Here is a 13,739-nt window from a genome sequence, read left to right on the forward strand (position 1 = left end):
CTGGGTGGCTCAGTCGGTTAAGCGTCCGCCTTCGGCTCAGGTCACGATCTCACGGTCTGTGAGTTCAAGCCCCACGTCGGGCTCTGACTGCTCGGAGCCTGGAGCCTGTTTCAGATTCTGTCTCCCTCTCTCTCTGACCCTCCCCCGTTCATGCTCTGTCTCTCTCTGTCTCAAAAATAAATAAACATTAAAAAAAAAAAAAGAAAATGATGTATAAAGATTTTCAATCATGCTAGGTTTTGAAATCATGGGAAAGGGACGGTGGCCCTGTTCTAGACAATCTAACCAACTATACATTCAAATCTGAGGACTCTATTTAAAAACTAACACAAAATATTTTATGCCTAAAATATCTGACAATATTTTTAAATCCCAATAACTGCTTCCATTTCTTAAGAAGAAAACATTTAAGGCAGTTTGAGGCAAAGGAATGGTAAGAATATATAAATATTATCATCGTATTTTCTATTCCCATCTACCTAATCAAATGATTTTCAACTGAATGCCACACTAATAATAATAGCAAAAGCATACCTGCATCAGATTAAATCTTGCCACCTCATTAATAGGAGCATCAGAAATTATTCCATACTGTTCTGGATTGACAACTGCAGGACAGATGAAGCAGGCCAAAAGGAGATCAGTACACATTGCCCTGACTTCCCCAACTTCCAGTCTATCTACACAGGAGAGGGTTTTGTACATCTGTGACACAATCCACCTCAAACTATGTGGAAAGCAGTATGTGTTCTGTTTGAGATAACCAATGAATTTGTTCACCAAAGCCACCAGTTTGGCTTCATTGGAATCCACCATCTCTTGAACCTTTTGCCTGAATCTATCTGAGCCTTTCTCTCCAAAGAGTTTTTCCTGTTGAGATGGGGAGAACCTCTCGATTAGCTTGTTTGGATCTGTTTCCAGGTGATCTTCATCTTCAACAAGTAGTTGCATGATTGGCTCATGTAAAGTAGCTGTGAGAAAAAGTTTGGCAGAAAACAGTCCTTCAGAAAAAAGTTTAAATAAGATGCTGAAGGCACAAGTTCCTCTCCTCAAAAGTCGCCTGGGGTTGTCACTTTCTTTAAGTTCAAATTCAATCAAGTATCTCAAAACCTGAAGGAGGTAGCTTTCATCTTCTTGCATAATGCAGTTGCCATAGAGGGAGGTAAAAACTGTGTAAATAACACTTTGTGTGTTCTCCTGATTAAGTTTCTCCCCAGCAACCAAAGAGGAGGCAATAAGACGAGGATTTTCCCTTAACCGACTCAAGAATTCTCCATAAGCAGTCTCCTGAAATCCTAATTGCTTATATCCATCAACAAACTGTGTATCTTCCAAAATCTTGGCATGCTGGCAACATTCAGCAGGGGAAGCTTCAGCACTAAAAAATGAGCAGACAAGCAAAACAACAAAATCAACAACAATAACACATATACTCCATTGAAACTCCACTGAAACTCCACTAAAACTCCACTGAAACGTAGACTGATTATAGTCCCAGCAATGAGATCACTCCAAAGTGCTCAAATCTTTCAGCCCACCAGCATCTCAATGTGTAAAAAAAGGCAAAACCAAAAGTACAAAGGAGGACAAATTCCTCATATTAAATCAGGTCCAATGAAAAGTATCAAAAAAAAAAACCATTATTCTGATTTCTTTTTTCAATTATATTTCTATTTTTTACATTTATTTATTTTTGAGAGACAGAGTGAAACAGTGCAAGCAGGGGAGGGGCAGAGAGAAGGAGACACAGAATCCGAAGTAGGCTGCAGGCTCTGAGCTGTCAGCACAGAGCCCAACGCGGGGCTCGAACCCACAAACCGTGAGATCAACACGTGAGCCGAAGTCGGATGCTCAAACAACTGAGCCACCCAGGCACCCCACCATTATTCTGATTTCTACCATCAAAGATTGGTCCTATTTTTTTTCAATGTCACATAAATGGAATCATACAGTATGTACTTTTCTGTGTCTTGCTTTTCTCAACGTTATACCTCAGCACCACTCTTCTTACAGTTAAAAACTGCTTCTTAGAACAATAGAACAATAAGGTATTAACACAGTGAAAAACATTTCTAAACGAAGAAGTAGACAAATAGTATCAAAACATGGAAATGTATACAGTTGGCCCTTGAACAATGCGGGCATCAGGGGCACTGACCCCGGGTGCAATGGAAAATCCACATAAAACTTCTGACTCCTCAAACCCTTAACTACTAATAGCCTACTGTTGACCAGAAGAAAGCCTTACAGATAACATAAAGTCGATTAACACATATTTTGTATGTTATATGTATTATACACTGTATTCTTACAAAAAAGTAAGCTAGAGAAAAGAAAATGTCATAAGAAAATCATAAGGAAGAGAAAAATACATTTACAGTACTTTAAAAAATCCACATATAAGTGGACCCGCCCAGGTCAAACCTATTTGTTGTTCAAGAGCCAACTATATGTTAAATAATATTAGGAAAAAAGGGCGTGTCTGGCTGGCTCAGTCAGTGGAACACGCAACTCTTCATCTCAGGGTTATGAGTTCAAGCCCCACGTTGGGTGTAGAGATTACTTAAAAACTGGGTCACTCGCCTGGATGGCTCAGTCGGTTAAGTGTCCCTTGATTTCAGCTCAGGTCATAATTTCACAGGTTCTGGAGATCAAGCCCCTTGGGCTCTGAGCTGCTTGGGATTCTCTCTCTCTCCCTCTTTGCCTCTCCCCTGCCTGCACGCACAAGCACGCACGCTCTCTCTCTCTCTCTCTCTCAAAATAAATAAATAAATTTACAAAAAAAATTTTTTCATCTCTAAAATAACAACAGTAATATTAGGAAAGCAGAGAGGTGCCTAGCTTCCTCACTTGGTAGAGCATGAAACTCTTGATCTCAGGTCATGAGTTCAAGCCCCATGATGGGTATGGAGCCTACTTAAAAAAATGAAAAAAAGTAGAACACAAGATAATTTACTCTCAGCAACAACAAAATGTTACATACATAAAGAGACAAAATTAATTGATGTGGTATAAAATATTAACACTAAAGGTGTAATTCTCTGTAACAGTGCTTAATTAATAGACAAAAACTCACCTTAATGTTGACTCACTGTCTGAAACCATGCACTTTGTAGGAAATAGATTATTTACAGTTACCAGTGAGCACAGAACTACAGTGGTTCATAAAACTTTTTCTTTACCTGGTTATGATAAGCCGGTCCAAATTAATTCTCTGTTGCTTAGCAATCCATGCTGTCCGATACAACTTTTCAGCCGTCTTAAGTACATCTGCATTTAGCCTCTGAATGAGCTGTTTCTCAGAGTTTACATATAAGCGTTCCTGCTTGAGGTGATGGGCCAGAGTATGAATATCCAGCTTCACCATCTTCAAATGCAGGGCAGGTACAAAGGCTAATCACTAACAGGAAAAAGACAAATTTAAAAATTTGATGTCACTTAAATTGTTTTCCAAAATCAAAAGGGGTAGGAGAATACATTAAGAATTAGGCTACATTTAGGGGTGCCTGGATGGCTCAGTCAGTTAAGTGTCTGACTTCGGCTCAGGTCATGATCTCACAATTTATGAGTTCAAGCCCCGCATCAGGCTCTCTGCTGTCAGCACGGAGCCTGCCTTAGATCCTCTGTCTCCCTCTCTGTCTGCCCCCTCCTCCACTTGCACTCTCTCTCTCACGCACTCAAAAATAAAATTAACAAAAAACAAAAGAACGAGGCTACATTTAGTACTATGATTAACTCTAATTTAAAAATAATCTATATATTTATTGCAGAAGCATTACAGGTTCAGTATAGAAACACTGATGGGGCGCCTGGGTGGCTCAGTCGGTCAAGCATCCGACTTCAGCTCAGGTCATGATCTCACGGTCTGTGAGTTCGAGCCTCGCGTCGGGCTCTGTGCTGACAGCTCAGAGCCTGGAGCCTGTTTCAGATTCTGTGTCTCCCTCTCTCTCTGCCCCTCCCCTGTTCATGCTCTATCTCTCTCTGTCTCAAAAATAAATAAACGTTAAAAAAAAAATTAAAAAAAAAAAAAAAGAAACACTGGTAAATACAGATAAGCAAAAAGGAAAGTTCCTAATAAGGCCACTGCTCAGAGACACCCTCAGTAAAAACCTTGTGTATTTCCTTCAAATCTAGTGTCTATTAGCACTAGAATTTCCTTGACTGCTCCTTTTTACATTGCAATCAACCTAACCTGTTGACTTTTTTTTATTATTATTTTTTGACTCTATCTTTAAAATACATCTCCAATCTGACTACTTCTCACCACCTCCTCCACCATCATCTCTCACCCAAAGGTCTATAACCACCACTTCCTGATTTCCCTGCTTCCTTTCTTGTACTACTAGAGTCCATTCTCTACCTAGCACAGAGCATCCTTTAAAAGTCAGTCAGATCACCTTATTCCCTTACTAGAAACCATCCAAAGCCTTATTTTACATTTAGAATGAAATCTGAAGGTCTATCCCCTGGCTACTTCTCCAACCTCATCTCCTACCATTCTACCCTTGCTCACACAGCTCCAGACACACTGGCTTCCTTGCTTGAACAGGCCAAGCATGCCCCTTCTTCAAAGCCCCTGCATTTGATGATCCCTCTGTCTGGAACACTATTCCTTTAGGTGGGCTAGTACTTTCATTTAGGTCTCTCTGCTCAAATTTCTATTTAGAAAGGCCTTCTCAGATATCTCCTAAAATTGAAACTATCCCTTCCTATTCCCTTTTCCAGTCTTTTTAAAAAGTACTTGCCTTTGTCTAGCGTTAAATTACAGACAGCTATTAGCATGTTCATTATGCTTAGAGTATGTATGGTTCCCCACTTAAAGGTAAGAGCCACCAGGGCCAAGGCTTGTCTGTTTTTTTATTCACTCACAGCTGTAACTTCAGGGCTGAGGAGAGGGCCTGGTTCATAGCAAGGATTGAACAAATATTTGGAGCACCTGGATGGCTCATTCGGTTGAGCATCCAACTCTTTATTTTGGCTCACATCATTATTCCAGGGTCCTGGGATCAAGCACCACATCAGGCTCAGCACTGAGCACAGAGCACAGAGCCTGCTTGTGATTCTCTCTCTCTCTGTCTCCCTTCTCCCTACTCCCACCCTCTCTCTAGAATTAAAAAAAAAATTTTTAAAGAATTGAACAAATATTTGCCAAAGGAATAAACTCACATAATTCTTGTTTATCTAGTAGCTAAACAAATAGAAATAGCACACATATTTTAAAGCATTATTATTTAAGCTATGCATGCCCTTGAACCTAGGCCTGCCAGACCACATCTTTTTCTTAAACAGGGGAGAGTAGTGTGAATTGGGTTATGAGGTCCCTGGGCAGGGTACCTCAGCTCAGCCACTAAACTTACTTGCTGGCCGCAAATCTGTTCCAACCTCCAGCTAAGGAGGCATCTGCCTCCTCCCCAAGGGTGGGGTCCAGAGCATCTCCTGCCCAGTCTGACCTCAAGCAAAGACCCAATCTCTGGGAACTCACCTCCCTGAAACTCAGGGAGGACCCTGTTGGGGCCACTTTTGGCCCTAGTCTCAGACCTTCCCAGGGGACACGGGGTAGAGTGACACAAAGCACTCAGCTCATAGCCCCTCTGTGATGATGTTTTATATCAACAACAGTAATCAGTGTAGCCCCAAACCACAAATGATTTATATCAACGACACAAGTGCCTGTGGCCCATATAACACAATACAACATCGTATGTCCAGGTAGCACATTGTCAATAAGTTAGAAAAATAATTCTATTAAGAACTAGCATTATGGGGGCACCTGGGTGGCTCAGTCAGTTGAGTGTCCGACTCTTGATTCCAGCTCCGGTCATGATCTCACAGTTCATGAGACTGAGGCCCAAGTAGGGCTCAGCACTGACAGCACAGAGCCTGCTTGGGGCTCGCTCTCTCTCCCTCTCTCTCTGCCCTCCCCCTGCTCATGCTCTCTCTCTCACTCTCTCTCTTGAATAATAAGTAAACTTAAAAAAAAAAAAAGAATTAACATTACAATTGTACACTTGAAAATTACTATGACAGTATAGTTTCAATGTCCTTACCATAACTACAACAAAACGGTAATTATATGAGGTAAAGGAGGTGTTAATTAACCTTATTAACCTTTGCAATACGTTTGTGTATCAAATCATCACATCATGTACCTTAAACTTACACAATGTTATATGTCAATTATATCTCAATAAAGCTAGGAAAAAAGTTGTCCCAGCCAATCAGATTCATGAGTGACCTTAATGGATTTGGAATTGATAAAACAATACATTTGTAGTGAATTCACATTTTAACGGAGATGACAACCCAGACCTCAAAGCTCTCAATATGTTTACAGATCCAATAAAAACTGTTCACATATGGGGTGCCCGGGTGGCTCGGTCGGTTGAGCAACTGACTTCTGCTCATGTCATGATCTCGCAGTCTGTGAGTTCAGGCCCCGCGTCAGGCTCTGTGCTGACAGCTCGGGGCCTGGAGCCTGCTTCAGATTCTGTGTCTCCCTCTCTCTCTGCCCCTCCCCCGCTCATGCTTGCTCGCTCTCTCTCTCTCTCTCTCTCTCTCTGTCAAAAATAAATAAACATTGGGGCGCCTGGGTGGCTCAGTCGGTTGAGCGTCCGACTTCAGCTCAGGTCACGATCTCGCAGTCTGTGAGTTCAAGCCCCGCGTCGGACTCTGTGCTGACGGCTCAGAGCCTGGAGCCTGTTTCAGATTCTGTGTCTCCCTCTCTCTCTGACCCTCCCCCGTTCATGCTCTGTCTCTCCCTGTCTCAAAAATAAATAAACGTTAAAAAAAATAAATTAATTTAAAAAAATAAACATTAAAAAAATTTTAAAAAAAACTGTTCATATATTGAAATTTTTTTTTTTTTTTGGTGCTAAGACCAAAAACACAGAATTAAACATTATGGTAGCAGCTAGAAATGTTTTTTAAAGCTGCCTGACATAAACAGGTTTAGCAATTAATAATTTTCATTTCAGGAATTTTTTTAACTTTCTTATTTTAATGAACTACTGAAAACTAGGAAAATTTCAGATATTACCATCTAACCTGAATCTTATTGCTTCCAAAGACCACGCTCTTATACTTCATCAATTCCCACACGAAGCTGTTATTCTAAACACACGAAGCAAACCACACGAAGCTGTTATTCTAAATCTCCTGTATCATGAAGGCCCTCATGTTGCTCTCTTCTCAAAAGATGTAAGTATGTCCACTAAGATGATTCATTGTTAATAACAAAAGTATCTGGGTACATTCAAAAAATAACTGGTGACATACAGACATATACCTATAAAATCATATTAACTCAGTTTACAGACAATTAATATATATAACTTTGTAGACTTCCATGTGGGAACTCTAACATCCTCTAGGGGGCTCTAGGTCCATAGACTAAGAACAGAATCACTGAATAAATGATTCCAATTGTAAGAAGTATTACAGTTAATGAAAACAGTACTGAAATGGGCTCTTAAAGACCTGAATACTTCATTAATTAGTGCTATTACTTGGGCACATAAAGCATATACTCTGAACCTCAGATTTTTTTCACCCATAAAAAGTGGACACAATATCTACATTTATCATCCTGGTACAAGCAACATATTAGGTACCAGAAATACAAAAGGAATAAAATCTAATGTGTACCCTCAAGAACTTCCTAACCTAGCAGAATGAAGCAGACGTGCAAGCAAATGGCTGTCCAAAAATGTAATGGGTGTTATGCTAGAAGACTATACAATGTGGAGGGGGGGACAAAAAGAGAAGAAACGATTGAGGAGTTAGATACCTGCACCTAGTCTTGAAAGGCAAGTTGAGGGGCTGGGGAGGGGAGAGACGAGTATTTGCCAGACATAAAGAGGATGGTGGGTAGGGTGGAGTTCCAGATAGAAGGTGCCAACCAAGCAAAGGCACAGAGGTGTATAACGAAGAGTACATTTAGAGAGTTACTCATGGCTTCCTACAGTCTGGGGGACTGTGTCTGTGTGTTCAGTGAGGTGGGGAGAGGTGGAGAATGGGTAAAATGAGAGATAAGGCTGCAGAGACAAAAGGTACACAAAAGCCAGAGTCAAGAAACTTAGACTTTGCACTGTAGGTGTTGGGAAAAGTTTTAAATAGGAGTTTAAGCTCCTATTATGATAATATTTATATTTGAGAACATAAACTCCAGCAGTAAGGAAAAAAATGAGGACACGGGGATAGGACTAGATGAAGAGAGACAACGAAGTTGTTGGTAGGCAGGAAATGTAGTAGCAATAGAAAGAACAGGACAAGTTTGGGACATGTTACGAGGCAGAAACACAAGATTTGTTCATCACAATTGGGGAAAATAAGGTAAAAGTTTCCAACTCTAGGAACAAGAGTAGGTATGGTATTATTCACCACAGTTGAGTATCATATGGAGAAACAGGTTATAAACTGAAAATGGTGCCTGGTGTGCTTCTAGGAACTTTAAACATTCCCTCTTCATAATATCCCTCTGAAACAAGTGCTCTGCAGCCCAGGAAACTGAGGCTCGGGGATGCTGAGTAATTTGCTCAGGGCCACACAAGTGGTAGATAGATGATAGAGCCAGTACACCATTATTATTACCCTGATCCCTACAAGAATGATGCAAAAATCCTGTGGTTACTCAGGAGAATATCTTATTTTCAAGAGATGCATGCTCAAGTATATAAAAGTATAGTGTTAAGGATGTCTGCAACTTCCTTGTATATGGTTCAGCAAAAAAATAAGAGATTAAAAACAATTTTTTCTTTATTTTTGACAGAGAGAGAGCGAGCCAGAGCACGAGTAGGGGAGGCTCAGAGAGAGAGGGAGACAACAGAATCTGAAACAGGCTCCAGGTTCCAAGCTGTTAGCACAGAGCCCGACGTGGGGCTCAAACCCACAGACTACAAGACCATGACCTGAGCTAAAGTCAGACGCTTAACCAACAGAGCTACCCAGGTGCCCCAGGAGATTTTTTAAATGCAGCAAAATGTAAACAATTGTTGAATCTAGGTGAAGGGCAGTTGATGATCACTATACTATCCTTCAACAATTTCAGTTATGTTAGAAATTTTTCATAATAAAAAATAGGAAAAAAAATATTTTAGAAATTCTCAAACTGTGCCCTTCTTGCTGCTTTAATACAATTTAATTCAACAAATATATTACTGAGCTTTTCTGGAGCTTAGCCAGGTCCCCTAATCTCAAGGAGCTCACAGTCTAATTATAACCGAAATACTGTTCAAGATAGAGAGGACACATAAAATGTTTCCAGTGACATAGCAAAATATGAACCAATTTATGCAATTTAGAAATTAAAACCTTCAAATATAGCTTCACTTAAAAAAAATTTAACACATGCAAGTACTGCTCCACCTAATCTAAATAAGAATTCACCTTCTAAATCCCTCAATAGCTCCAAATCAAAGATATTTTAGGTAAGTCTAGACAAACTTGCTAAGCATTTTTTTTCCTTTCATCAAGTTCAAGAATTGTATGTTTCAGTACTTTTTCTATCCATAATTAGCTGGTCTGAATGGTGGCAAAAAAACAGGTTAATAGGTTACCATACAAGATGATACTTTTTAAAACATTATTATATAAAAAAATAAAAATTATAAATAAAATAAAATATTATTGTATAAATCCATAATCTCATTACCATATAAACATAAGAAAATGTCAGTAAATGGCAATCAAACCAATGAAATCTTGCCATTTGCAACTACACTGATGGAACTAGAGGGTATTACGCTAAGCGAAATTAGAGAAAGACAAATATCATAGGACTTCACTCATATGAGGACTTTAAGACATAGAACAGATAAACACAAGGGAAGCAAAAATAATATAAAAACAGGGAGGGGGACAAAACATAAGAGACTCTTAAATATGGAGAACAAAGGGTTACTAGAGGGGTTGTGGGAGGGGGGATGGGCTACATGGGTAAGGGGCATTAAGGAATCTACCGCTAAAATCATTGCTGCACTATAAGCTAACTTGGATGTAAATTTTAAAAATTGAATTAAATTAAAAAAAAAAAAAGAAAATGTCAGTAAACCACTGGGTAAAATGTTAAGAGGTTAAAAATATTAACTCTGACCTATATTTATGTCCAGTTTACCTAAATTAAATTCATATGCTGAATACTATTTTATACAACATGTACCACACACTGGAGTATAATATTACATCTCTATCTCTCCTCTTAGACTGTAAACACTGAGGGAGAGAATTCAACTTTGTGTCCTAACATACCTCATGGCAGGTAGGAGGAGCTCAATCATGTTAAGTGAACTCAAATCAGGTACAGCACCAAGATTATTATTAGCTCACACATTCTGAAAAAAAAATACTCCCCCCCCCCCACACACACAAATAATAATACCTAACAGGTCACTGCTTAAAAACAATAATTGCCGGGGTGCGTGGGTGGCTCAGTCGGTTAAGCGTCCGACTTCATCTCAGGTCATGATCTCACAGTTCATGGGTTCAAGCCCTGAATCGGGCTCTGTGCTGACAGCTAGGAGCCTGGAGCCTGCTTCGGATTCTGTGTCCCCTTTCTCTCTCTCTCTCTCTGCCCCTCCCCTGTTGCGCTGTCTCTCTCTCTCAAAAGTAAATAAACATTAAAAAAAGCAAAAAAAAAAAAAACCCCACAGTTGCCAAAAGAGGGTTGGAGAATGTAAAAAGTAAAGTCTATAAGGTTGTTCTGCTCTTCTAAGGCACCCTGTAACACAAGAGGAGTTAACAGCTACCGGGAAATAGCTTAAATAAAATATAGGCAGAAACAACTAAAAGTGGGAAATTTTACCATACTGAAGACAACAGGAAAGTACAAACATCTGCAAATAAGTTAGTATCCTGAAAAGTAACAACATTGTCAATATCAAACAAACAATAACAATACTCTATCAAGCTAACATTTATTTAGAACTTTATTATTCCAGGCACTGCTATTTTTTCCTCATTGAATCCTTAAAACCCTATGATGACTGTGCTCTCATTAACTTCATTTAACAGTTGAGAAAAGTGTTGATGTATCTAGCAAGTAGCTACATCAAAATTCACACTGACTCAGTTCTGATTCAAAAACAGCCCTTGCTCTCAACAGACTAACCTAAACATTTTGTCACTCACATCTACCTTAATTTTCAGTTCTGTTAATAATTGACTCCTTAAAGTTCCTTTTATCTATTGGTTTTTACTTCAACTGGCTTCTAGTGATATCTACTTCATCTGAGTTTACACTCATTTAAAATACAGGTGGATAATGGCCCAAAAACAGACACTTAAATCAACAGAACAGAGAACCCAGAAATGGACCCACAAACTTATGGCCAATTAATCTTTGACAAAGCAGGAAAGAATATCCAATGGAATAAAGACAGTCTCTTCAGCAAGTGGTGCTGGGAAAACTGGACAGCAACATGCAAAAAAATGAACCTGGACCACTTTCTTACACCATACACAAAAATAAACTCAAAGTGGATGAAAGACCTAAATGTAAGCCAGGAAGCCATCAAAATCCTCTAGGAGAAAGCAGGCAAAAACCTCTTTGACCTTGGCCGCAGCAACTTCTTACTCAACACGCCTCCACAGGCAAGGGAAACAAAAGCAAAAATGACCTATCAGGAACTCATCGAAATAAAAAGCTTCTGCACAGCAAAAGAAACAATCAGCACAACTAAAAGGCAACTGACAGAATGGGAGAAGATATTTGCAATCAACACATCAGATAAAGGGTTAGTATCCAAAATCTATAAAGAACTTATCAAACTCAACACCCTAAAAGCAAATAATCCAGTAAAGAAATGGGCAAAAGACATGAATAGACACTTCTCCAAAGAAGACATCCAGACGGCCAACCGACACATGAAAAAATGCTCAATTATCACTCATTATCGTGCTCTCATCTACTCGTGCTCTCTCTTTAAAAAAAAAAAAGTGAGGGTGCCTGGGAGGCTCAGTTGGTTAAGCGTCTGACTTCGGCTCAGGTCATGACCTCAAGGTTCATGGGTTTGAGCCCTGCATCGGGCTCTGTGTTGACAGCTGAGAGCCTGGAGCCTGCTTCAGGTTCTTTGTGTCTCCCTCTCTCTCTTTCTGCCCTTCCCCTGCTCGTGCTCTGTGTCTCTCTCTCTGTCTCTCAAAAATAAACATTAACAGGGGTGCCTGGGTGGCTCAGTCAGTTACGCGTCCGACTTCGGCTCAGTTTGTGAGTTCGGGCCCCACGCCGGGCTCTGTGCTGACAGCTCAGAGCCTGGAGCCTGCTTCCAATTCTGTGTCTCCCTCTCTCTCTGTCCCTCCCCTGGTCAAGCTCTGTCTCTCTCTGTCTCTCAATAATAAATAAACATTAAAAAAAAATTAAAAAAAATTTTTAAATAAACATTAACAAAAAAATTAAAGGGCGGGCACCTGGGTGGCTCAGTCAGTAAAGCGTCCGGCTTACGCTCAAGTCATGATCTCATGGTTCAGGAGTTTGAGCCCTGCTTCAGGCTCTGTGCCAACAGCTCAGAGCCCGGAGCCTGCTTCAGATTCTGTGTCTCCCTCTCTCTCTGCCCCTCCCCCACTCACGCGCTGTCTCTCTCTCAAAAATAAAAAGCATTAAAGAAAAATAAAAAAAAGAATCTTAGAATTGGTAAGGCTGTTAAAAGCGATCTTCTCCAACTTAATTCAACAAACATTTTCTGAATGTCTTCATTGTACCAGGCACTAATAGTACAAGACAGAACACACACAGCCTCCGTCCTCATAAAGTTTAGTCAACTTGGACGCCAGGAACAACTAAACTACAAGTAACTACAAGTATATATATATGTGTACACACACACACGCTCTACCTTTTATTTTGAATGGACTGCCTTTCTCATGATCAAAGCCAACCCTCACTTTTATGCTAATTTCCTCCCTTCACATCTATCTACTCAAGAATATTACTGCAGTAATCCCAACTACCCCATCCCCCCATCCATATTTCCCTCTCTACTGGATATTCTCACCAATATATAAACATGCTATTGTTTTTCATCTTTTTTTAATATGAAATTTATTGTCAAATTGGTTTCCATACAACACCCAGTGCTCATCCCAAAAGGTGCCCTCCTCAATGCCCATCACCCACTTTCCCCTCCCTTCCACCCCCCATCAACCCTCAGTGTATTCTCAGTTTTTAGGAGTCTCTTATGGTTTGGCTTCTGCCCTCCCTAACCTTTTTTTTTTTTCTTTCCCTCCCCCATGGTCTTCTGTTAAGTTTCTCAGGATCCACATAAGAGTGAAAACATATGGTACCTGTCTTTCTCTGTATGACTTATTTCACTTAGCACAACACTCTCCAGTTCCATCCACATTTCTACAAAAGGCCATATTTCATTCTTTCTCATTGCCAAGTAGTATTCCATTGTGTATATAAACCATAATTTCTTTATCCATTCATCAGTTGATGGACATTTAGGCTCTTTCCGTAATTTGGCTATTGTTGAAAGTGCTGCTAGAAACACTGGGGTACAAGTGCCCCTATGCATCAGCACTCCTGTATCCCTTGGGTAAATTCGTAGCAGTGCTATTGCCAGGTCATAGGGTAGATCTATTTTTAATTTTTTGAGGAACCTCCACACTGTTTTCTCGAGAGGCTGCACCAGTTTGCATTCCCACCAACAGTGCAAGAGAGTTCCCGTTTCTCCACATCCTCCCCAGCATCTACAGTCTCCTGATTTGTTCATTTTAGCCACTCTGACTGGCGTGAGGTGGTATCTCAG

The 13,739-nt window shown here is 40.1% G+C and overlaps 1 protein-coding gene across 8 annotated transcripts in view; it reads right to left on the minus strand.

Annotated features, from left to right (window-relative positions):
* GAPVD1 (GTPase activating protein and VPS9 domains 1) overlaps positions 1-13,739 on the minus strand; it is a 72,454-nt gene that overhangs the window by 40,620 nt on the left and 18,095 nt on the right. For all 8 annotated transcript variants that reach the window (XM_027035117.2, XM_053204617.1, XM_027035118.2 and 5 more), the window contains exons 2-3: positions 3,183-3,400; positions 535-1,378 (exon numbers count right to left, since the gene is read on the minus strand). In XM_027035117.2, the coding sequence (XP_026890918.1) occupies positions 535-1,378; positions 3,183-3,367 (1,029 nt within the window). In that variant the 5' untranslated portion in view covers positions 3,368-3,400. The remainder of the gene's footprint in view (positions 1-534; positions 1,379-3,182; positions 3,401-13,739) is intronic.

This window comes from Acinonyx jubatus, chromosome D4, assembly GCF_027475565.1.
Source record: "Acinonyx jubatus isolate Ajub_Pintada_27869175 chromosome D4, VMU_Ajub_asm_v1.0, whole genome shotgun sequence".
NCBI lineage: Eukaryota > Metazoa > Chordata > Mammalia > Carnivora > Felidae > Acinonyx > Acinonyx jubatus.